Source organism: Crocuta crocuta, unplaced genomic scaffold (genome assembly GCF_008692635.1).
Source record: "Crocuta crocuta isolate KB4526 unplaced genomic scaffold, BGI_CrCroc_1.0 scaffold271, whole genome shotgun sequence".
Classification (NCBI taxonomy): Eukaryota; Metazoa; Chordata; class Mammalia; order Carnivora; family Hyaenidae; genus Crocuta; species Crocuta crocuta.
In genome coordinates this window covers 5,799,445-5,824,195 of record NW_027527824.1, presented here as the reverse complement: position 1 = coordinate 5,824,195, position 24,751 = coordinate 5,799,445, and the positions used below count along the sequence as shown (strand labels likewise).

Below are 24,751 nucleotides of genomic sequence, written 5' to 3'. Positions count from 1 at the left end.
GAGGCTTTCCTGGAGGAGAGAGTTGTATTTGGAGACTGAGAGGCTGCTAGCAAGATCCCTGTGGGCCACCTCGGTCGTCCGGTAAGCACTGTAAGGGAGGGGAGGGAAAGAAGAATGAGCCCCCTTCAGTCAGACTGCCCCCGTCCCCCCACACACACCCCTGCGTGCATCAGAGTCCTGCTGGGAGAGGCCAGAGGCAGTTAAGGACCAAAAACACTCAGAGCCTGCCCACGTATTCCACAGCTGTCCCCACCAGCCCTGTGGTTTTCAAAGTGCGGTCCATTCCCAAACAGCAGCATCCGCACCACCTGGGAACTTGTTAGAAATGCACGTTCTTGGGTCCTCTGAACCTCAGACCTACTGAACCAGGAACTTCGGCTCTGTGTTTTAACAGGCTCTCCGGGTGATGTCGGTGCACATGCAAGCTCGAGAAACACTGACCTGGCCCTTCTCTGGCCAAACCGTGACCCACGGCCAGCGGTAGCCGTACCCCGGACCTGCTGAGCCGTACTCTGCATTTTAAAGATCCCCTCAGATGTGAGGGGTTTGTACATTACAGTCTGAGAACCTCGTAGTCGCTTACGAGACCTCAGACTATAGTGTATATAGGAATCACCTTGGGGCGTCTGTTAGGCAGGTTCTAAATCCTAATCCAGAGATTCCGATGTTGGGATGCATTTTAACCAGCACCCCAGGTGATTCCGATGCGGGTAATGCATGGATCCCTATCTGTATGGCACTTCCGTGCATTTCTAGAATGCGATACCCCTTGCACGAGAATGCACCTTCTGTGCGAGCCGGTCTTCTCCCCAGGGACTCCTCTGTTCCCTGCTCTCTGCCAGGTGACCCCTCCCTATTGCGTGCCCATATAGTGCTTCGCATGTGTCCTTATCATTACACGTCACAGTGCGTCATGGTTATCGGTTTGAGCCTCTCTCACCCACACCACAGCGGAGATTCCCTAAGGGCAGGGATCTTGTCTGAGGGCCACTTGGTCTTTGGCACATATAAAATCTCAATCACATCCTTTGAATAAACGCCACTATCTACTGAAGCCCGAGGGAGGCTCAGATTTGCATAAGGTCTCTAGACTCCATGATGAAAGATGACTATTATCTTCCAGGCAGATCCCTTAGGTCCCTCTCTCGCGATCAGAACTCTGAGGCTGAAGCGAGGGCAGAGAACAGGTTCTAAGCCCCAGCCTCTGAGCCCCGGTTCTCAAAGTGCTTCTTCCGCAGAGTGATCTCAGTGACATCCTAAGCCCTTCTCCCCATAACCTCACACACATTGCTGAACTCCCAAAGTGCAGCCCATGAGGGAGGATGGAGTTGGCTATGCGGCCCAGAAGTAAGGGAAGGATGGGGGAGCCCTCAAGCAGGAAGGCTGTGCTAACCCTACTCCCCGCCCCACCCACGAGCATCAGCTTTGGTTGGAAATCTTTACAGCCAAAGATTCTGAAGACTTTACCTGACCACAGCTACCCGTGTGGTACTTACCTCCCAGGGCCACTGTCTCTTTGCATAACTCAAGAGTGTCCTGAGCTAGTGCTCTCATCCCTGGCCCCCGAGAATTCTTTTCTTATCTTTTTAAAATATATATATTTATTTACTTTGAGAGAGAGCATTTGAGCACGTGGGGAAGGGGCAGAGAGAGCGGGAGAGAATCCCAAGCAGGCTCTGCGCTGTCAGCACAGAGCCCCACACGGGGCTCAAACTCACAAACCGTGAGATCGTGACCAGAGCCAAAATCAAGAATTGGACGCTTGATGGACAGAGCCACCCAAGTGCCCCTTCAAGGGTCTTTTTAACCTGAGTTTCTCACAGCGAGCCTAAGAGGCCCTTGCAAAGAGCCCGAGGCATCCCAGAAGCTAGGACCCTGGGGAGGGGGTTACCTCACGAAACCCAGCTGCTGGCACGTCTTCTCCGAGTAGGAGTCATTCCAGCTGTCACTGCAGATGGGAAGCCACTGATGGGAGGATCCAGAGTAGACTTTAAGCAGAGACTTGCTCCAGTCAAACCTCACTGCCGGGCAAGAAAAGGGCAGGGCGGGCTCTCAGTACTCAGGAAGCTCCAGATTCCTGAGGACCGTCCTGAGCAAGGCTCTGAGAGGCTCCTGTCCTAAGGATCCTGGCCGGTGCCCGGGAAACGTCCGGGAGCCACATCCAGGAGGGAATGATCACTCGCCAGGGCTCAGAAGCCTAAGGCACTCAGTAAAGGCAGAGCCAGGCCAGGGACTGGTGGGGCAGAGAGCTCTCCTTGCAACGGGACCCAGGGGGCCATTGCTGGGAAACGGCGTAAGCACTGCCGGGAGCCATCACCTCAAGAGGCAATGACATGCCCGAACGAGAGAGTGACAAGGGGTAAAAGGTCTCTGATCGGACTGCGTGTTTGGTCACAGGGAGACATGGTTACAGGCAATGATACGCATGAACACACAGGTGATGCACACTCACAGACACCTGCTTTGGGGCTCTGCAGGACAACACACCGAAAAACCACGGAGGATCAGCGCTGAAAGGGCTCTCTGTGCTCATCGAGGCCAGCTGTTTACAAACTGACTTTATGAAACCACAGGGGTGCCAAGCCAGGGGTCACCTGCTGGGCAAAGAGCAGGGGCATGTGGACGGGGCCCTGGACCCCACACCTGCCTCTGGCCAGAGCAGCTCTATTTTGTCTGAGACTCGGGAGTTGGTCAGATTCTGAGAATCACTAGTCTTGTCCATTTCACTCATTTTACAAATGAAGAAACTGAAGCCCAGAGAAGGTCAGTGACTTGCCCAAGTCACACAGCACACAAAGCCAGGTTTCAGACCCTAGTCTACTGTGACGAGAACCCAGGTCCTCCGACTCTCTGCCCACTGCCTCCAATTCAAGCCCATACGCAATAGCATGCACACACACGCTCTCGCACACACACTCGTGCCCAGCGACCTTACCGCAGCCCAGTTCGTCACTCCTCAGCTTACAGTCCACGATCCCGTCACAGCGCATGGCATGGATGGGGCAGCTCTCCACTGGCTCCTTGTACTTGATCCCCGTGTGGCCCCGCCAGAAGTAGACTGGAAAACAGTGAGACACACAGCTGCGTCACTGCCAGCCCCGGGGAGACCAGACACTAAGCAGCCCGAGGCCCTGGGCGTTCTCAGACACCGACCTGCAATCCCTCTTGGACTCTGGGGTTCTCTTCCCCCATCTGTATGGAGAGAAAGGCCGCTCAGGAATGCTCCAGAATGCTCTGAAAAGCTCCTGCAAGCAGGGTAGCACCAGACAGACTCAAGCAGCCACCCAAAGAGAGAGAGAGAGAAAGAGAGAGGGGCAAAGAGAGAGACAGAGGGAGAGGGAGGTATGGAGGCAGGAACTGCTTTGGAAGTTCCCATGCCCTAGGTGGGCCAGAGTGGCACCCAGAGAAAGCCTCCTCCAGCATTCCAGAGACCCCTCTCCACGTGTGGCCCCTCTGACATCCCTTCATCTCTGCTCTGTGGTCGTGGCAGACACATTTCTGTCTATAGTCCATACAGGCAATCACTAGCCACCCTGTCTTCTCAAAGACCATTCCTTTGGTCCCAGAAGCTCCTGGATTTTCTGCCTCCTCCCTCTTCCCTAAACAAGGGATGGCCCCTTTGCTCAGCTCTTGCCTCATTACTTGTCTTTATGCCTTTAAATGTCTTTCCACCCAAAGAGCAACTCTAGGTGGCTGATTCCCAAATGCACAAGCTTCACAAACCACGTGTGAAAATCAGCCTCCTGGCTCCCTCTGTCTCCAACACCAACCTCTTCCCAAACTGGGAGTCCCGTCCCTCCCAACTGGAGACAGCTTCCCATGAATGCCCGAGAAACTGGAGTCTAACTCCTCACCCTGCCCCCCAGCCTCAGCCTACGCCTCAGCCTCGCCCACTGCTTCTCCCACCGGCCCTACCACACGCTCCATCTCCCAAGGTGAAGGTCACCCTTGTGTGTCTGCGCCTTCCAGACCCAGGCACCAATGGCACCTAATGTTTCGGACTTGCCCCTCCTCTCTGAGCCCTGGGTCTTCCCCCTCCCATGCCCTGGGCACCGAGGCTCCGGGGAACCCTGGTCAGCCCCCCTCTGAACGCTGTGGGGCCGCATGTGGAAGGGCTACCTTGACAGTCAGGGGACTCCAGGAAACGTTCTGAAACCACACCATGACTCTAACTCTATCCAGGGGGCCCACCCTTGGAGGCCACGTCACCCTTCACGGGCTACCCCCCTCTCAGAGGACTGCCCCGTGAGGGGAGGGGCAGGAAGGCAGGGCAGCAAGTCCTGGCTGGAGCATCCCGTGGACACCACGGGGCAGGCGCTGTGCCGAGACCTTTATGGACATGGTGACAGTGATGCCACCACCTTGTCGGGCATGTGGGGACACTGAGGCTCCAAGTGAATTCATTTGCTGTGGTCACACAGCTGCTAAGTGGCCGAGCCGGGAGGCTGTGGTGGGAGGGGCCGTGCCCTTAACCAACACACCACCTCCTACACTGCCTGCCTAGCCCCCTTCCTGGAGCAGCCTGACTGGCCCGCGTGTCCATCCAGCCGGCTCCTCGCCACGCGGTGCTCTTCAACAGAAGCCTGGCCCCCAGCCTGGCATGTAAGGCTCTCAGCAGGGGGGCCCAGCTGCACCGAACAGATGGCCCCACGTCCGCAGATGCTATTTTCCTCTCCGGCCACGTGGGGCCCTTCCCTTTCCCCCCCGCGCCCACTGTGCCCACCTGCCCCCGACGTTTCCTGCGGCTGCTTATCCTGCCCGGATCCCCTGTCCACATGCCCTCCCGTCTTCCAGGCCATCACCTGACTCTTCGTGAGGGGGCCTCTACCGCCCCAGCCCACACAGCTGTCACCTCTTCCTAATGGTCACCTTTGACCTTAATTATTTCCAGCCATGTCCCTCGGAAGACTGCCATCTCCCTGAGGGTGGGGTGTGCTCCTTCCTAAGGTCCCCCACTGCTACGCCCGCCCCGTGGCGGGCTCCCTGGCAGAGAGCTCTAGATCATGTCCTCCATCTCTTTTCTGAAAGGAATGTGGGGGGGGAGGGGGCGGTTAAGGAGGCGTAAACCCCTGAGCGCTTTATCCCATTGTCTGAAAATGCCTGAGAGGCTTTCTCTACTCTGGGTTTTGTTTTGTTTTGTTTTTTGATTTCTAAAAAAATAATTAGCATTTTTAGATTTTGTGCCCATTATCTCATTTATTCCTCGAAACCCAGTGAAGCCTCTAAGAGCGCTGACAGGGCACACAGTAAGTCAAATGAACTGAATGAATTCAATCCCGTTGGAAGATGCCGACACTGAGCTCAGAGTGGTTCGCTCTCCCGGGCAAGACGCCCAGGAAGCAGCACCAACGAGGCCTGCGCCCGGTTCCCCTTCACCCGGCTTCCTCAAAGGGGCCTGGGGGCACGGGGGTCCAAGGCCATTTGTGGGAGTGTCTGCGGGGGCACGGAAGCCAGGCGAGCGTGTGTTCCCCGCTGGGTGTCCCTGCGGCCTGCCCCCACCCAGGGGACCCCACTCCAACCTGCCACGACCGGAGCCCGCCCCTGCTCCCTCCGTGAAACTCACAGAGGACGATGAGCGACACCACAAGGGCGATGAGGAGGAGGATACATCCGATGAGAGGCAGCCGCTTCTGGCCCTCCTCCCAGGTGAACTTGGGCAAGCTGACGCCTAGAACGGGGCAGAAGCAGGGGAGGGTAAGGCTGCTGGGGGAGGTCCGGTGCAGCGGAGGAGTGAGAAGGGAGCAGGCTGGCCCTGGAGGGGCCCCATTAGGACCCCTGTTCTTCAGAATATGGCACCGCCTCACCTGATTCCTGCGGTTCCCCTTCGCTGAGCATCTACTACGGGTCAGCCAGGCATCTGCGAGCGTTCCCTTATCTAATTCTCACGGCCACCGTGTGAGCTTGGCATTACCACGCTCATTTCATACACGGGGAAATGGAGGTTCACAAAAAGGTAAAGAACTTGCTCAGGGTTCCTTGGCTAGTGAATGGCAGCGAAAGGTTTCAAGTCAAGGGTGTCTGTTTCCAGAGGCCACCCCCCCCCCAGCGTCCCCTCCCCAGCCCTTGAGAAGGGGAGACTGGGAGAGAGATCCTCCTCCAGCCAGTTTGTATTGCGCTGGTGGGGACAGCCCGAAGTCTAGGACAGGAGGAGGGCAACGTAAGGATGGGCAGGGCCAGCCCCAAGGCCCATGTGGCCGCTGTGACTTCCAGCCGGCACCCGAGTCATAGAAGCCAGTTTGGAGAGCTGGGGGTTGAGAGCACCTGCCTGGTCAGAATCTCTCCTTTTCCTCCTCAACCACAGATGGATCCGTGATCAGGACGCTGCTCCAAGGCGGACCCTGGGCTCCCAGCAGACCCACGGGGCAGCCTAAGGAAAGAACTGGAGCCCTTGCTCTCCAAATCTGTCCTCTGACCCACGCTGCTCAGCCCCCAAAGCTACAGCTGCTTCTTTGGACCCGGTTCTTCTCCCCTACCCCACTGGCCCCAATTTTCTGCTGTCTCAGGCTTGCCTGTCATGGCTCCTTTCTGCCCCCCCACCCCCAGATGTTCCCCGCTCCTTCCCACACATCACTGCCCGGGGGGCAGAGGAAGCGCAGAGAGTGCCCATCGACTCCTTCCCTGAGCTCTTGCCTTTCCCGCAGTGTGCCCCTTACCTGGGCTCTCCCTGGTGGCCCTGGTGGCTGGCGCCGGCCTGGCAGGAGATGCCCGGATGGGCACGGGCCCCACTGGAGTTGCTCTAACAAGGTACACTCTCGTCGGAGAGGAGGTCGTGGAGGCTGACCTGGCAGACGATGACCTGCCGGATATTGACCTGGAAGGGGAGGCCCGGGCTGGAGACGTCCGTGCGGGGGAAGCATTCTGGAAACAGAGCGAAGGGCATCCCTCAGGCTGCTGCCCTGAGAACCCACCCGGCCAGCCATCAGCCCTGCTGAGCCAGGGGATAAACAGCCCAGGGCAAGAGGCCGGGGATGAGGCACCCCCACTGCCCGCCACCCCCTGGCAGGGAAGCATCTGAGAAGAGAGCGTCTCAGGGTGGAGTGCAGGTTCACAAAGCCTGCTCTCCCCAGCTCCCTACACTCTCTCCCCATCACAGGGGCCTGCGGGGTGGGCAGAGGGCAGTGGGCCACCTGCTTGGGCCTCGGGGGGCCCCTGCTTTGGCTACATGTGTCTAGAGACCTTCACTCTGAGAGTCGGTCAAGGAGATGTGGTCCCCTTTGGGCCCCTCTTCACTTCTGTGAGCCCACACCCTGCCCCTTTCCCTTGTGTGCGCTGGATTTAGAAAACCCCGTTCGTACTATGAGCTGTCATTGGAAAGGGTGGAAAGCACTTGCTTAAAGAAAAGCCCTGGCCTGGCTTGAACCCCACCATTCTCAGCACCCCAGAACTCCCTCGCGCTCAGGCCCCTGCACCTGCATGCAGTTGTGCACACCCAGGTGCCGACTCACCAGTGCACCAAGGAAACGGGGGGAGGCAGAATCAGAAGAAGGTGTAGGCTGGGGTAGGAGTGCGCCCCTTTCGCACGAGATCCTTAACCCCCCCCCCCCGGCTGCAGGTGGAGTGCTTGTTCACCTAGATCTGGCACTCTAACGGATGGGCACAGAGGACTTCACCTGCTCCCAAGCCTTAGGTCGAGGTACCCCCTTCATCTTCAGAACAGCCCTGTCACCACCCCCCACTTTTGCACAGGGGACACAGAAGCAGAGAGACTAAGCAAAGGTGATCAAGCTGTCATCGCTGGAGAGTGGCAGGGCCAGAGCGTGTGTCCAGAAAGTCAGGCTCGAAGGCCAGCTCAACCGCGAGGCTTTGCTGCCTCTTTGAGGAGGGACGAGGCGGACGGCGCAGCAGCTGATCTTAGGGGGCAGTTCGTGAAAGCGGAGCCTCTGGGGTGCTCTACAGCAAAGAGGGGGCCGGTGGGCAGTCCTCCAGGGCCCCCGGTCCCCATCACCTCCCTCTGGCCCCTTACACCATCTCTACCTCTTAAGCCCCCTCTGGAAATTCCCCGGAGGCAGCAGGGGGAGCTGGGAATTGATCTGGCCCAGGGGCCGCACCTGCCCCTCGTCCTAAGTCCTGCTGAGCACTGACTGGGCTGCCCAGGAAGGCGGGAGCGGCAGGGACAGTTAGGGCAGCACAGCCACGCAGGGGGCACAGTGGGCAGGGCTGTGTGGAGGGGACAGGCCGGGGACCGCGGGCAGCTGTTCACATCCTTCACCTGCCACGGCGCTTAACATCTGACAGTAGTAAGCAAACCAGTTAAGAAAAAGTCTCCCTCGTTAGAACAGCGGCCCAAGGCAACACCATCATCCCTACTGTGGGGGGAGGGGGGGCTTGTTTTTAAACTCCCTTTTCTAAGAGTCAGAGGTAACTGGTTTGGTCACTCTCTCATTGTTCTGAGGCTGCGAGATGAATTCAAGGAGGAATCTCAAGCCCCTGACCACACTCGGCTTCCCGCCCGCAGGGACCCGGAGCCATTTTCTCAGGGACTTACTGGGATTAATTAATGGATGTGGGTAAATACACACGGACCCAGGTGCCCAGCCAGCCGAGCAGGGACACACCTGTGTGTGTTTAGGGGCCCGAAGGTCAGCTGCAGCTGCTGCTAACACAGCTGAGCCAGAGCTCGGATTCGGGGACTAGATTCTTCCACAAAGTGAAGACAGGTGAGCCCCTGGATGCTTCACAGGGAACAGGCCTTGGGGTGCACGCGGGGTGAGGATGTCTGGAAACTACAGCATGCGTCAGCTGACAGCATTGGCTTTGGAGGCAGGCCAACCCGGGTCTCCATCCCCCATCCAGCAATGTGACCTCAGGCAAGCCGCCTAACCTTCCTTCTTCTTAATCTGTAGAATAGGACTAATAATGCCGAGGACTCAATGAGATAAAATGGAAAATCTCTTGCCTGTATCTGGCACACGGCGGCTGGGCAGGGAATGGTCATTTCTCTCTGCCTTTGCGCCGGCCCGCACAGCACCCGGCTGGATGAGCGTTAACAGCCACGAGGCATGACCAGAGGGCTGACAGGTGGCGCGAGCTCATCTTAGGGAGATAAAGCCCAGACTAAGGCCCTTCTAAGACCCAGGCTGTTTGGAGCCCTGTGCTTCCCACCAGCAGTGGCCTAAGCCTTAGCCCCTGCCGGGATCCTGGCACTGGGCAGCTCACCTGGCCGGCCGGGCTTCCCTCCCTGCTCTGCCCACACGATAAGCTTTCCCCGCCCTTGGAGGCCAAGTCCCATATGTGTTATAATAAAATAATAGTTTACAGTGTATAGCACTTTACAATTTACAAAAAACTTCCATGTCTGTGGTCTCATGAGGTCCTCACTCCGTTCCCTAGGGTTGGGTGTTTTTAGAAGCCCATTCGACAGATGAGGAAACCAAGGCTCAGAGCTCAGACCACCCAGAATCACCCGGTCAGGATTCCGCCCCAAGCCCATGTGTGTCTGAGATCCCCTGCCTTCTCGAGTCGGTAGCAAGAGCCCCCGACAGCCTTCTCCCTGCACCTGTATAGGGGCGCTCATTCTGCATTTGTGACATGGCCTGAGGACTGAGCCCTGGGCCCTGGCAGGGCTGGGAGCACCGTGGGGAGCCTGGCCGTGGGGTCTGGGGGTTCCACAGTGATCTCAGCCTCGTGGAACTTTCTGGCAGGAATCACGGGTGGGTGCTGCACCTGCCAGGACCTGGTGGAGCCTGGGGACGGCAGAGGGGGGATGCCAGTCATCAAGCACTCTCCACGCCAGCAGGCGACTCTGGGCCAGTGGCTTAACCTCTTTGTACCTCAGATTCCATAACCGTAAGATGAGCCAATCACCTTGCTTCATAGCATCGTTGTGACAGACGCCCTATGTAAAGGAAGGACTGGGTGACCATTAGCTGTGACAGTGGGTGTTTGTCTGTTGAAGACAATGGACTTGAAATAGAAAAATCTGTGTTCAAACATGACTGCGTCCATTCCTGAATGGGCTGCTTTGGGCAAGTAAGTTAATACTTCAGTCTATCTCCACACACGTAAGATGGGACTGATCTCGCCTCCTTTCCCTCAATCGCTACAGGATACACATGAAAGAGCCTGGTTTATAAATGTGTGTCATACCACAACCAAGGTGGCAGCCCGTTAGGTGCTTAGCTGGATCCCATCTTGACCTCATCAAAGCTCTTTACAGCGGTTAGTGTTAGCCCCATTTAGCAGATTTTGAAACTGAGGTCCAGAGAGGTTAAGAATGTGCCCAAACTCACATCTCAGGTGAGTGAAAGGGCTGGGAGAGTCTAGACCCACAGTATCACGAGTGTCCCCACGAACTTCCTTCCCTTCCTTGAGGCTTACAGTGTGTAAAAGCTTCCACACTCTTCCGCGTGATTCTCACAGTCTGCTAGCAAACCGGGCAGGAGCCATGATCCCCGATGAACACAGGATGAAGCCGGGAGCAGGGGACTAGAGAGCATGCCCAAAGCCCCCGAACTCATCGGTGGGCTTGCAGGGACTTATCCTAATCTTCTGATTCTCATTCAAGAGCTCGGGTTGTCCCCACCTGATCAGGACCCCGTGGCCCTGGTCCTGGTACCGCATCACCATGGCAGGAACAGAGGGGCCCACAGCTGGTGGGGGCCCAGAGGGAGATGGTGGAAGGCTCGGCTCGGGGGAGGGAATTAGACCAGAAGGGTAGCTGGCCGCGGTGGGGGCGGGGCAGGCACAGCAGGAAGCCTGGTGAAGCCAGAAGGGCAGAAGGGGGGACCTCCCGAGCCTTGCTCAGCCCTCTCCCCAATGCTCCGCCTGCACGGTCCCAGTGCGCCCCTCCGCGGCCTTGGTGCACAGGAAGCAACGAGAAGAGGCCCTGAGGCAAGCAAGGGTCTAGGCAGGAGACCCCCACAGGTCCCTGTTCTCGGGGTCCAGAGAGAGCTGGGGCGTGTAAAATGGGACTCATCTAGGGCTCAGTCCCGAAGGGGATGAGTAGTCCCCAGCCAGACTCTGGAGCTGCTCACTCTGAGCCTCAGGCCGGCACAGAGCCTGCCCAGGGCCGGGGAGCAGGCGTGTGGGGGGTCGGGGGTTGACAGGGCAATAGGCAAGAAAGAGCTGGGGGTCCTGGCCTCGGTAGAGCAAGCCCTCTGGCGTCAGAGCCGCTGGGAGACACGTACAGTTTTGGGCCCCGAAGACCAGGGCGAGAGTGGCCTGAGCCCAAGCCCCACCTGAGAGCTGCCATGTGGGGAACCATGAACCCCAGCAGGGACAGCAGTATGGACAGGCAGCCCCTCAACCAAAAGCAAGCAGCCTTCAATAGTGAGGCTGTCCTGCCCCCCCTCCCTGACTCCGAACATCAACCTGAACCATCACAGGATGCGGGGAAGAGAACGCTCCGGGGACCCCAGGATGCTCCGGGGACCACTGGAATAGAAGCTTCCACCGCCATCCTTCTGTACCGATTTCACAGCCTGCTCCCCTCCCTGCTAGAAGTTCTCCCTGCTGTCTAACCTACTGTAGCAGCAACTCGTTTCCTTTCCTCAATTCTTGGAGAGCAGCTGCTGACATTCCAGCCTCCCTCCGGGTGGCCTGGACTCACCCTCAGAGCAGATGTGTTGAATAGGTGGGGGACAGAGAGAGAGGAGACTTCTCGCCCAAAGCCCAAGATACAAGGGGCCGAGCTGGGTCCAGAACCGGCTCAACCCTGGCCTTTGCCGGTAAGCAGAAGACCCAGAATGGAACGCAGATGGCCCACGCAGGGTCCCCCACAACCTGCCCGCGGCCGAGAGACTCCTCAGTCTGCACGTGGCCAGATGGACAGGGCAAGGCCAGAGCATGGCTGACTCTGGACCACTTCCCTGGCCGAGCATGGCCAGTCNAAGTGCGGGAACAGTGCATTTCTCCTTCCCTCTCTGCCACTCCTCCTCCCCCCCCCCCCCCCCCCCCAGGGTGCTCTCTGAGATAAGTCCCTGCGGTAATACAGCGGTGAGCCTGGTAGCACAGCCAGGCCTGTACCCCAGACAGTCACTGCTACCACCTGCCTGTGTCTCTGCAGCGCCCAGGGGTCCCTACTCACAAAGACCCCTGGGGGCATGCGGGGGCAGGAGGTGGCCTGGCTGGAAGGCAGGCGGAGCAGGGATCCACAGGAAGGCAGCGAGTGACGGGCCAGGGAGAGGGCTGAGATGGGCAGTCCCTCTAGCTCTGGGATCCTTTCCAAGCACTTTCCTGAACAGGAGTCCATAAGGATTATTATTCCCATTTTATAGTCAAGGAAGTAGAGGCCTAAAACATTTGTGTGCTCTCCCTAAATTCACTTAGGTATGTCTTACAGCAGAAGAGGCACTAAGACCCAGGGCCCCTGGCACCTAGTTCAGATTGGTTGGCTTTGCGTCTGCCCCTACGGAGGAAGCTCCGGACTCTGCTCAGAGACTGTTCTCCAACCACAGGAAGCAGCCTGAACCCTGGGCCAGAAGCAGCATGGGCCGCTCGGAGCCCAGGGCAGGCTGGGAGAAGAGCCTAACAAACGGCTCCCGCGAGACCTGAAGAACGTCCACCCGGGTGACAGCAACGATAACACGACTACGTGACCCAAGGGGAGGTCCCTCAGGGCCAGTTCTAGTCTAGCCCAAGCTGGTGGGCCTCCCTCCTCAGCCCTGGGCCATCCCTTCATACAGCCTGCATCACCTTCCTGATCAGGTGATGAAGGCCCAGAAAGGCAACGTGATTTGTCTAAGGTCACACAGCCAGGCAGAGGCGGTACCGGGACCCGAACCCTAACCTTCTGGGTCCTGTTCTTCGACTGCTGCACATCACTGTGCTCTCCCACAGCCCCTTACCAGGCTCCAGTGGGGAAGGACTCCTCACCAGACTGAGGCCCTTGTGGCAGCTTCTCTCTCCCAGTGGGTATCAAGGATATTCAGAGTGGGGGCATCGGCAGGCCCGCAGCTTGGGCTAGGCAGGGAGAGGTGCCCCAGACCCCACGGAAGGCACTAGAAGGTACCAGGAAAAACCAGAAGCTCCTTTCCGCAGACCCCAAAAGGCCCCCTTGCCTGTTGGGAGCAGGGGAGCCCCTGGGCCACGGCGCAGGAGGCCTGAACCCATCCCACTGTGGACTGGACTGGACTGAACTGGTCTCCAAGGAGCTAGACTGAACTGGGATGGGGTGGATGATGCCTCTTCCCTACCCTACTGCTCAATCCAGGCTTCATTGTAGCTCCAGGTACACAGGGCTCCCTCCCTCTGCCCCCTCTCCCCACCCCAGAGAAATCCCACAAATACAGGCTCCCCTCAGAGCTCCAGACTAAGAAGCTGAGTGGAGGCGTCCCTTGGCCCAGGCCTGGGAGGCCCAGGGGAGTCTTGCTCTGCTCCCACCCCCGCATGACCTGAAGGACAGCGGCATCCGTCTTGGAATCTCAGCTCCCCGACCGATACGATGAAGAGAGGACAATCCGCTGTTCTCAAGCACTGTTCCCGGGGCATTAGAGGTTCCAAGGAAATGTCCCGGTGACCTGCACAGCAGGGAGGGGCTTGGAGTCCTTCACCCCACTCCAAACAGAGATGGTCCCCTTCGCAATTTGTACAGTGCGCTCCACATACCATTTCATTTGAACAAAAGAGGCTGCGGCTACAAAGAACTTGAAAATGACTGGCCTGGCTGAGCACTAAAGTTCCTTCTAATTTACGACGTCTCGTGAAAAAGCCTCAGGGATCCCCGTTAGACCAGAACCAGAACACCTCGTTGTCCATTCATTAGTTTATTCATTCATGCATTTGTCCATTCATCAAGGGATTTAAAGAACATCAAAGGCCCACGACTGCCAAGCAACTAATATTTGATTGCCCAGGGACTTGCTGCCTCAGTTTCCCCCCATGTCCCTTCTAGGCCAACTGGGGTGGTGACACAGTTCCGGGCTGGTACTTAACAGCGGCTCCCCGGATGGTCCTATCGGAGAAGTCGCACTCCACGTGGTCCCGCCAAGATCCTGGCAAAGCCCTGGGTCCCCGAGCTGGCTTCCCTTGCCCGTCCCCGCAGCACCCTGGCCGCCTGGCTGGGCACAGTCCACCCGCCGCTGCTGTTCCAAGAGGAAGCTGTTTTGCCAAAACAAGACACTTAAGCTAAGTGGCCATTGTTACATCAGTCGGACTTCCCGCCCAGCACCCCCACCTGGAGCCCCATATACACACTCCCACACATGCTCGTTCACAGTTGCCAAGTCACAGGGACAAGGTGGGGTGCGGGGAGGGAGCAGGTCGGATGGGCCAGGTGAAAGGCTGCTCAGCACCAATGGTAACATGGATCGCAGAGGTCTCGGGTGAGGGCAGCATGCCTGGAGGCGCAAAGAGCAGGTGCCAAGGTCCTGGGGAAGCCTGCACTATGGGGTTGAAGGTATGGTGACCGGAGTCTATTGGTCTTCCATCTTGGGAGCCTGCCCAGCCCCCTGAGGGGAGGGTGCCTCATCCTGGACTAGACCTGGGACCACCAGCTGCTCTCAAGTCCACGGCATTTGTGGTCTTGGACTGATTGAGAACCTGGTCTATTTTAAGAAGACCCATCTACAATGTCTTATTGCTTTATCAGCAGGTCCATCTAGTCTTTCTATAATAAGCATGGCACTTCTGTAAGCATTAAGAAGGTGATGCCTTTTGGATTAAAAAAAAAAAAACACAAACACACACTACTGCTGAAGAACAAATGCACATATCCAGTGTGTATACCTCTGACCCCATTCTGTATAATTCCAGAGACTGTCATGGAACCGGAAAGGGGCCAGGGGGAGGGAGGAAGAACTCTGTCCAACCCTCTTCTTTGGTAGGTGGGAAAACTGAGGCACGGGAAAGAGATATTTGTCCACATTGTTAGGGGAGTCAGGACTAGCCCCTAGGAGATGATGGAGGAAGATAATCTGAACACTCTATGAATCTCAATCTCTCTCTCTGCCAGGTGCTATTTAGAAAGAGCCTTATAGGTGAAAGTCATTATTCTAAAGCTCCTCGAAGTAGAATCTATCTTTATTCCATTTTACAGACAAAGAAACTGAGGTACAAAAAGGTTAAGTGATTCTCCACCAAAACATGGGTCAGTCTTCTGTCCACACCATGCAGTCTCCTCTGAAGACAGAGAAGCTGCGAGCCTTCTCCACCTCCTGTCCAAGGTCCCCCTGAAGACTCAACCAACACGCACAGGAACTTCATCAGGCTCATGTCCATTGGCCACCCGCTTCCTCACTACTTTAAGGAGCCGAAGGGCAAAAAGCACCATGTCCATCTCCCTGCGATGAAGCCCTCAGAGAGAACGCACGGACTTAGACAACCAGTTTCTCCCAGTCTGCTCCTATTCAACTAATTGATCTGAAGAAATCTGCTGCAGGTAAGATTAAGAGACCCGGGCAGCTCTCCCCCGCACCCCCACTTCAAGCCCACTATCTTGGAGTTTCTACCCTAAACAAGGAGGTGAATTTAAGCACTTTAAATAAGGGAATAGTGGTCCAATGCTTTCATTCCAAAGTACGTTAGGACAGTCTCCCAGAATGAACGTGGCAGCTACCATACCACTTAACACCTCTTCCATTGGGAATGAAAAGTCTGCCCCCGCCACTGCAGCCCTCCGGTGACCTTCTATGTTGGCCCCTAACTCTGGAAAGATGAGCATTATAAGCAGATGTCACCTCTATCACCCTGCCCAGGGACTGGCCCTACCATCGTTCAGACAAAGCAGCCCTTCTCGTCCTCTGTGTTTAGGGATCATCAAATGCAGGCCTTCAGAAAGTCACCAACAAACATGCCCTATGGCTGTAACTGAGGGTTCACCTTCCCCACACCTCAGACAAAACTCCATTCTGCCCCATGCATTGCCCTTACTGCTCACAAGAGGTTCCAATGAGCCCAGAGGCCTGGGACCAAATGACCTTGTCGAGGTAGAGACAGGAACCAGGGAGAACAGTACAGAGGTCCAGAGGGAAGCCTGGGAAAGAAAATTCAAGAGGGGGCTGGAAGAATGGGGAAAACGGTGACGGTAAAAGTTGCAGAAACAGAGCTTGGGTTCAGAACGAACCACAAGTCAGCGATAAGCCAGAACATAGGCTGAGCTGATCCTTCTCAAATCCAGAGCTGCCCCATCCTTCCCAGAGTCTCCGATTCTACTACGTCGGTAAAGAGCCAAAAAAGGTGGAGAGGTGTAGAAAGCAAGACCTAAGGAGAAATTAGAGCACAAGACGAATGTCCCTCGAGAAAAGAAAGCTGAGGCACAGTTGAACAAAATCTTTGGACGCCTTCATGTGTACATAACTGGCTTTTCCACAGAGGACGCTCTAGCTGCTCTCTACCACCAACAAGAACAGAAGAAGAGGTAAGGAGCTGGAGTTGTAGCAGAAAGAAATAGTTAGACGTAAGGAAGCCCTTTCCAAGCATGAATATTATGAAGCCTGAAAGTAACTACAGGATATTGACAAATCTCCTTGAAGATACTAAATATTCAAAGGGGCGCCTGGGTGGCTTAGTCGGTTGAGCCTCTGACTTTCGCTTAGGTCATGATCTCGCGGTTCGTGGGTTCGAGCCCCATGTCGGGCTCTGTGCTGACAGCTCAGAGCCTGGAGCCTGTTTCAGAGTCTGTGACTCCCCCTCTCTGACCCTCCCCTGCTCACGCTGTCTCTCTCTCTCTCTCTCCTAGAAATAAATAAAACATTTTTTAAAAATGTATAAAAAAATATTCATTGAAATCACTTGTTCTAGGGTGGCCTAGGAGTCTAGTGAGGGGCTTGGCCAGGATAACCCCAAAGCCCATTAGAATGCCAAGGTTCAGTGACTTCTCAAACCAGCAAAAGTGATGATCTAACAGCTTTAATGCCCCGGCCAGGGTGCTCCCAGGCCACAGAAGAGGAGCCCAAACTTCAGGCACAGCCCTGTGGTGCTGAGCAGATCCCAAATCCTATCCACTCCTCCCAGGGGCCCCTCTTAGAAACCAGGATAAAAGGAGGCCAAGCAGGCTCAATCCCAAGTAGCTTCAAATGAGAAGAGGCACACCCGATCTCCCCCAAACCGGAGGCATACAGGTGACAGTGCCTCACCTACCTCCCAGCCCTATCCCTGCTTCCTCAGCACCGGGAAGTTCTGGCCCAAGGCCCAGGAACACTCACCCGGCTGCCGTCCCTTTCCATGGTCTCCTGAGGGGTGAGGCTGCCAGACTCAGCTGATGGCCGCAGGAAGATCCATGTTGGTCCCCGGGCATGTGGGGAAAAGGGGGCTGGAAGGCTGAGGGCCAGCCCCCACCCAGTGGGGCGGGGAAGCGGGTTGGGACTTGTGAGGTAATCTCAAGTATAAACAACACCCCAGAACTAGCCGGACCTGTCCCTCTCCTCTCCTCCTCCGAGGCCATCCCAGTTACTCAGCGAATACCAAATACCAAATACCAGGAGTGTGAGGCTAGCTTTACCCCTGAAACTTCCCCCACAGAGTCAGCTATGAGGAAATAAGGGTTTGCAGAAGGCTTCTTTCGGAGGGGGGGCTCTGAGAGAAAGGGTCCAGGCCCCGGGAAGGTGGCCTTGGTCTTGTCAACCTGAGCCCCTAAAACAGATACTCACAGGCCCTCTGAGGTATGACCCTGCTCCCATAGGGAACGTCCAAGGCCAGGGACCGGAGCCCCACCCAGGGCAGGACCCAGTGTCAACCTTCACTGCCAAAGACCATGTGAACAAAGCCCCAAATCAAAGCACGTGGTGTGGCAAAATTTTCATTTTCTGAACTTTTTTTCTATGAAAACTCTTACCAAAGAAATTAACATCAAATGGCCTCTAATTATGCACATAATGAATCGCCTCTATTGAAAACAATAAAACGTTATGAAACAACATGTCAAAAGCCAATTAAAATAAAACATAGAAATATCTGAATGGGAACCGTTCTAAGAAGTAGTGAACTGACTCACGGTCTCCTAGCTGTGCCCCAGGCTGATCCTCAGAGAAAGAGCTGTCTCCAAAGGGGTGCTTAGCACCCCCAAAGCCAGCAGAGCTCTACTAAGGAGTTTCAGGTGAGTTTTGGGAAGAACTTCCGTGGCTGAGTATTTGGGGGCACGAAGCTCCTAGATCTGCAGACTTTTTACAGACTGAAGGAAGCCCAGGGACCATCTAGTGATCTGAGCTTCTCAATTTACACATGGAGGGACAGCCAGAGAGGCTGAGGAATCTGCACAAGTCACATCTAACAAACAGCAGCAGCAGCAATAAGGTGCTGGGGATCCTAGTGAATGCTTTCCGTACAGTAATGCGGGTAATGCGTCTTTACAACAGTGCTGCTCACCTGTCCTCTCCTCGGTCATGCAACAAACATTTCAGGGCTTCTTCTGGGCCTGGTGCTGCACTGGGTGCTGGGGACACAGAGAACAGAGCCAGCAAGTACCCCTGCACCACGACACTAGCATGGGGACCAAAATAGACAGATAAATGATGATGATAGGTAGATGATCGATGATAGATAGATAGATAGATAGATAGATAGATAGATAGATAGATAGATAGAAGATAGATAATGGAAGATGATAGATGGATAGATAGGTAATAGATAATAGATCGATAGATGGATAGACAGACAGATAGGTGATAGAACAGTATATTAGAAAGTGAAAAATGCTACTAGGTATTTGTCCAAAGGATACAGGTATGCTGTTTCAAAGGGGCACAAGCACCCCAATGTTTATAGCAGCGCTATCGACAATAGCCAAGTAAGGAAAGAACCCAAATGTCCATTGATGGATGAATGGATAAAGAAGATGTGGTGTGTGTGTGTGCGCGCGCACACACACACACACGATGGAGTATTACTCGGCAATCAAAAAGAATGAAATCTTGGCATTTGCAACCACGTGGATGGAACTAGAGGGTAGTACACTAAGCAAAATTAGTCAGAGAAAGACAAATATCACACAACCTCACTCATATGAGGAATCTAAGATACAAAACCGATGACCATAAGGGAAGGGAAGCAAAAATAATATAAAACCAAGGAGGGGAACAAAACATAGAGACCCTTAAATACAGAGAACACACTGGGGTTACTGGAGGGGCTGTGGGTGGGGGGATGGGCTAAATGAGCAAGGGGCCTTAGGGAGGACACTTGTTGGAATGAGCACTGGGTGTTACACATAGGGGATGAATCTCTGGGTTCTACTCCTGAAATCATTATTGCACTAATGCTAACTAACTTGGATGTAAATTAAAAAAAGAAAAAGAAAGAGAGAGAGAGAAAGAAAGAGATGAAAGGAGGAAGGAAGGAAGGAAGGAGGAAGGAAGGAAGGAAGGAGGAAGGAAGGAAGGAAAGAAAGAAAGAAAGAAAGAAAGAAAGAAAGAAAGAAAGAAAGAAAGGGGAAGGAAGGGAGGCAGGGAGGGAGGCAGGCAGGGAGGGAGGCAGGCAGGGAGGGAGGGAGGGAAGGCCACGGAACAAAACAAAGCAGGGAAGGGGATCGGGAGGGCTGGGAACAAAGGTCCAGTTTGGAACAACCTCTTATTTCAGGGAGAGCGTCACTGAGCTGACACTTGAGCAAAAACTTAAAGAAAGTGACCACTGTTCTCCCCATTTACATGCAAGAAAACAGAAACTTCTGGCACAGAATGGAAGCCATCAGTTCCAGCTTCAGGGGTCTCAAGGGACGCCGGCTTCCGAGGCAGACGGAGGAGAGAACCCAGGCAGGGACCCGGGGGTTCTCCAACGCTGAGTTATTTTCGGTGTCACATTCCCGGCTCTCCAAGAGAGCAGAACTTAGGGGCAGGCCGCGTCCCCTTCCTGCTGTCCTGAGCGGCCTGCACAGCAGAGGGACCACCGCATGGTCATCGGGTCCCCGGAGACGCGGTCCTCAGCGCCTCCTCTTCCCTCTCTCCGGGGGAGCGCCCAGCCCCCACCCTGGCCACCGGAGAGCCCTGAGGCTGTTGCGAGGCCGTGGTATCCATCACTCTGTCCCCCCGCTCCCCCTGTCGCCAGACCACTGGCCTCCTTGAGCCGCCTTCCACCTTGTCCCCCGAAGGTCCCAGCAGCCCCCGGGAAGAGCTCAGACTTGGGGTTCTGGGCCAATTGGAGCAGGTGAAAACCCTGACTCGGAGGTGAAGGCCAGCTCCAGACCTCGGAGGTCTTCAGACTGAACATCCGGAAAGAGACGATGGCACACCAGACCAGAGGATGCGTCCAGTACCCGGAAGGCCCCGAAGAAGTGTCAGTGTCCTTTCTTGCTGTTTTATCAGAGACACGAGGTGGCCTGTCCCAGAGTCCTTGCTGACCGAGCCACCAGCCAACCCACATGGAATCCCTGCGAGCCACCAGTTCGGCTCAGTGGGCATTAACTGCCCAGCACCAGGCCCCCGGCAGCCCTGGGCGAGGGCCAGCGAGGAACAGGGAGGCAGGGACCCTGAGCTGCGAGAACACACAGTAGGTGGGGCAGGCTGGGGAGCGGGAGAAACACTGAGAGATTACGTTCTTTGCTGCTAATTTTCTTATTTCCAAAGGGTAGAGGGCTCGGGTGGCACAAGACTTGGACTCTTCTCCCGACAGCGCTGCCCTTGGAGGCCCACCTTGCCTCTTGAACTTGACCTTAACCTAGGCTCCGCCCTCTCCTGCCTCCTTGGAAGGAAGGAGACACCTGTGCACACCATCCCTGCCTCCCTCTGACAACCCACTTTCCTTGGCCTTCTCCCACCCGGCCTCGTTCCCTGCCTCCTCCCTCTAGCTCCCCAGCCCGTGGCTACTCCCTGCACCAGAGGCTACCAGCGGCACCCCAGGGCCAGGGGAGCATTTTCCCTACCTTTTCCCTCCCCGCTGGCCTGGACCAGGCCAGCCACCAGGCCCAGTCATTCCCGGTCATTTCCCGCCTCCTGGTCATTTCCATTTGAGGTGGAGTTTTGCGTGCATCAGCCATGCAAACACGCATGGGCCTCAAGGCAGCCAGAGGAAGAAACCTCACTCCTATCCTGAGGCTCAAGTCCCGGTTCTCGAATTTCATGGCTGCCTCAGCTGCCACCATCCAGGCCTTGGGTGCTCCTTTCTGGGGCTACAGATGGAAATAGGGGCTCTTGGCCATTATATTCCCGCCTTGTTACCCATGCTTCTCTTTCCTGAGTCCTCCTTTATCGGCCTCACTCCCGGGTCACCTCCTGAGCTCTCTCCGCGGAAGCCCTGAGTACCCTTCCCCCTTGGCACCCCACTTTGGAGCTTCTCCACCACTCAGAGCACAACAGGGGAGCTTCCCTTCGGCCAACGGGGGCCAGACACAGACTGCATACCTAGCGGCCAGGCAGGGCAGAGGGAGACACTGAGCCCACCCTCAAGGGAATAGTCACCGGGAGAAGCCCCCTGAGCCAGAGCCTGTACCCTCACCCTGTCCCTAGGTCTGGTGGCCCTGTCTCAGTTCAGAGCAGCCGGACACTGCCCCAGACCCACACCAGGCACCCTGTCAATGGTGTTCCTGGATTTTGTAAAGGGAGGCCAAGTAGGATGGGGATATTTTTTTTTCTAAGCCAAGAGAAAACAGCTCATAAGAATAAACCAAGTTCCTGGTCCCCAGCTGGCCTCTCAACCAACCCGAAGGAAGATTTATGGGGGTTTCTGTTGGTGCGGCAACTCTGAGGCTCCCTATTTCCAGCAGATTTGGGGCCTCTCATCTGGGTGACGGGGACAGGAGAGGGAGGAAGGACACACACACCCAGGAGGGGAAGCCAGAAAATGAACATGGGCGGGAAGCCCTAGGTGGCCAGAGGACCCCCTGATGACCCCCCAACAGGTCTGCAGCTCAGAGAGTCTCGAACGGTGAACCCAGGAGCCCATCTCTCGGCCATGGGCTTGACTGCCCCTTTGTGTCCTGTTCGGGACCAGCACGGGACAGAGGAACAAAGCCCCACGCTTCTCCCTATAATCGTCATTGCGCTCATGGCGACATCAAAAATCCAGGACCGGACGGGACAAACCAGCTTAGGAGCCTCTCGAAGAATCCCTGGCACTCTCAGCACACGCTGGTCCCCACCCCGATGAAGGGTGGGCAGTGGGCCCTGGACGATGGGAGTCGGGCCCTGCCCCCCAAGGGTCTCCCGGACCAGTGCTGCTGAGTCCTCCCAGGCGAGCCCTCTGGTGGCTTCCCAGCCGTCCCAGACGGCCCCCAGGGGTGGGAAATGCCACCATCTGGTATTACTTAGGTGCCACCTGTTTCCGAAGAAGAACTGGACACAGCTGTTCTAGCTCGTGACTCGCCCACACCCGTTTCTCTGGAGTTCCCGGTTCCCCTCCACGGGGACATCCTGCAAAGGTCGAAACCCACTGCTTCCTGACTGCTCCTCTCTCACTTGAGGGCGGCAGTGTGGGGAGCCTGGGGAGTCTGCACTCTTCCACCTGAACACGCCCACTTCCTTCACTTGCTCCAAGTCCCCTCACCTCCGTGCGTTTCTCCAAAACAAGCCCCACAGATACCAGGGGGCCTCCTGAAGTGTGGGCCCAGAGCCAGGGCCCCAGAGCCGTATTTACACGGGCTCCTCCTTCAGATAACACTAGCCAACTACCCACTGGGCTGCTGCCGTTTCCCCAGAACTGAAGCAGCTGCAGACAGACCAGCAGGACTGACAGACATGCGGGGCTTAAGCCCAGCAGAGGCAAACATGAGCCCATGAGCACACAGCTGGAGTCAAACATTCACAGGGTAAGTGAGGATGAACAGGAAGCCTACTATGTGAGCACCAGACTCCCACACTCAGACAAGAATGTCTTTACTCCCCTCTGATCTGTCTGAGAAGGCTTTCCGGAGGAGGAGGTGAGATTCCAGAAGGTTCTAGAAAGACAGGTGGGAAGACAGCCTGGCATTCCGAGGCTGTCACGGGGAGCCTGACAGGCCTGGAAGGAAAGGAACATTCAGGGCAGTGAGTATTGTGTGGTTTGTAGAATGGACTTGGCGATCAGATAATTATGGAATCCTTGCTCTTCCAGCCACTTCCTCTATGTCTTTGGGCAAGTTACTTACTATCTTAGAACCTCGGTTTCCTCATTCATAAAGCGGGGATAATTGTTCCTCTCAAATAAAGTATTTATGTCCATTCAATGACAGTCGGCACAGGGCCTGGTACACAGTGCCCACCAATGAATAGTAGCCATTATGATAGGATTATAATTTCTAAGTTTGGTTGAACAATAGTGCTCTGAGCCGGTGCGGAGAGCATGAAGATGTGCGCTTTGAATCCGAAGCCCAAACAGAGGGGTCCTTCGCTGGTAGTTCGGCAGAGAAAGCCCCAGGCTCAGACTCAGGATTGAGTTTCTGTGGCAGCCCTCATACTTCTAAACAACTTCTTCCCAGGGCCCCCAGAGTCAGATGGTTCATCTTTCAAACCTGAGGTCTCTTTCAAGCCCTCAGAGCAAGCCTCATAATCTCTAAGTAGAGAGACCCGGCCCAAGAGAAGAAAGCCGGCAAAGGTAAGCCGGTGATGCGGAGCTCCTTGCCAAACAGCTGGGAACTGGAGAATCAGACAGGAACAAAGTCACGGTGTGAGGAGGAAGAAAATACCCCCAAATATTGTCCAGAAACACAGAAGAGCGATCAGAAACCAGACGGAAAGCAAGAACAGGTGCAACGGGCAATACATAAGAATTCTGAGTAGAAACTAGACACATATATTCGTGGTTAAAAATAACAAAGGCACCAGGAAATAAAAACTCACATTTGCAAAGCACTTGTGCATACGTGCATTATTTCACTTTGTCCTCAGAACGCAAGGGCACAGCAGTTAATAGTACCCTCTCTTTTTGCAACAAAGAAGCGAAGACTCAAAGAAATAAACTCCCCAGGGTTAACAGTTTACAAGGATAGAACCAGTGCTCGAATCCACATTTTTCCACCACCACATCTCTGCTTTTACCGTGAAGTGTCAGTTATAATAGAGAGGTACAATGCGTCACTGTACTTTTAAATGTTCTTGAATATCAATATGCTGTGTTAATAACAAAGTTGAACGTGTTAACCCTGTGCATCCTTGTTAGAACCTTTATATTCTTTACCACCGAGAGTATTTTAAAAGAAATACTTTATTTTGGTGCAATTCTTTTCCTGGCTCAACTTTTTTCAGCTTTTCCAGATGTGTTTTTATCAGAGCAGATGATAAGTATGAAGTCACTGAAGGTGAGCCCCGCAGGTCCCCAGATTAATCATGTTGTGTTTTGCCAACTGTCACCAAGAGATAGACGTTTATATTGTCTGCTCAGGGAAAGGGAAATGTTAAGTGTTTTGAATTTTTTGCTTTTCAAATGTGAATCATTTCAAAAGATACAAAATCATCCGGACTTTAAATCTAGTTAACATGAGACACTTTACATATCAGAGCATGCCCCTACATTATTCCATTTCTCTTATAGGTTATTCAATGTTTGGAAAGAAAACATTGTGGTTTATTGGCTCTCAAAAGACTCTCAGTTTAGAACAAATTAGTATAAAGGAATATGATTTTTTTCTCTGCCCATGGATATTAAGACTTTGAATAATCATATTTGCAAAACACTTTCTCTTTGTTTATCTCATCTAGCCCCTTAGGATGTCCAAGGTAGGAGGAAAAGGTTAACAATCTCAGGAAACTCCAGAGAAGCTCCAAGTCCCCATAGTGGCCTGGTTGAGCCTGGATGCATCTGAAGTGACTCTCAGACTGGACTTTACTATGTTGCATTCTTAAAATTTTTTTAATGTTTATTTCTGAGAGAGAGAGAGCGCGTGCGAGTTCAAGCCCTGTGTCGGGCTCTGTATTGACAGCTCAGAGCCTGGAGTCTGCTTTAGATTCTGTGTCTCCCTCTCTCTCTGCTCCTC

At 54.9% G+C, this 24,751-nt stretch overlaps 1 protein-coding gene across 1 annotated transcript in view; it reads right to left on the bottom strand.

Annotated features, from left to right (window-relative positions):
* The window catches only part of TMPRSS13 (transmembrane serine protease 13), a 49,386-nt gene that overhangs the window by 9,673 nt on the left and 14,962 nt on the right, over window positions 1-24,751 (bottom strand). The window contains exons 2-8 of the mRNA XM_077777883.1: window positions 9,574-9,683; window positions 6,654-6,858; window positions 5,564-5,668; window positions 3,154-3,192; window positions 2,936-3,058; window positions 1,892-2,021; window positions 1-88 (exon numbers count right to left, since the gene is read on the bottom strand). The exon at window positions 1-88 is cut by the window's left edge and continues 8 nt beyond it. Coding sequence (XP_077634009.1) covers window positions 1-88; window positions 1,892-2,021; window positions 2,936-3,058; window positions 3,154-3,192; window positions 5,564-5,668; window positions 6,654-6,858; window positions 9,574-9,683 — 800 coding nt within the window. The remainder of the gene's footprint in view (window positions 89-1,891; window positions 2,022-2,935; window positions 3,059-3,153; window positions 3,193-5,563; window positions 5,669-6,653; window positions 6,859-9,573; window positions 9,684-24,751) is intronic.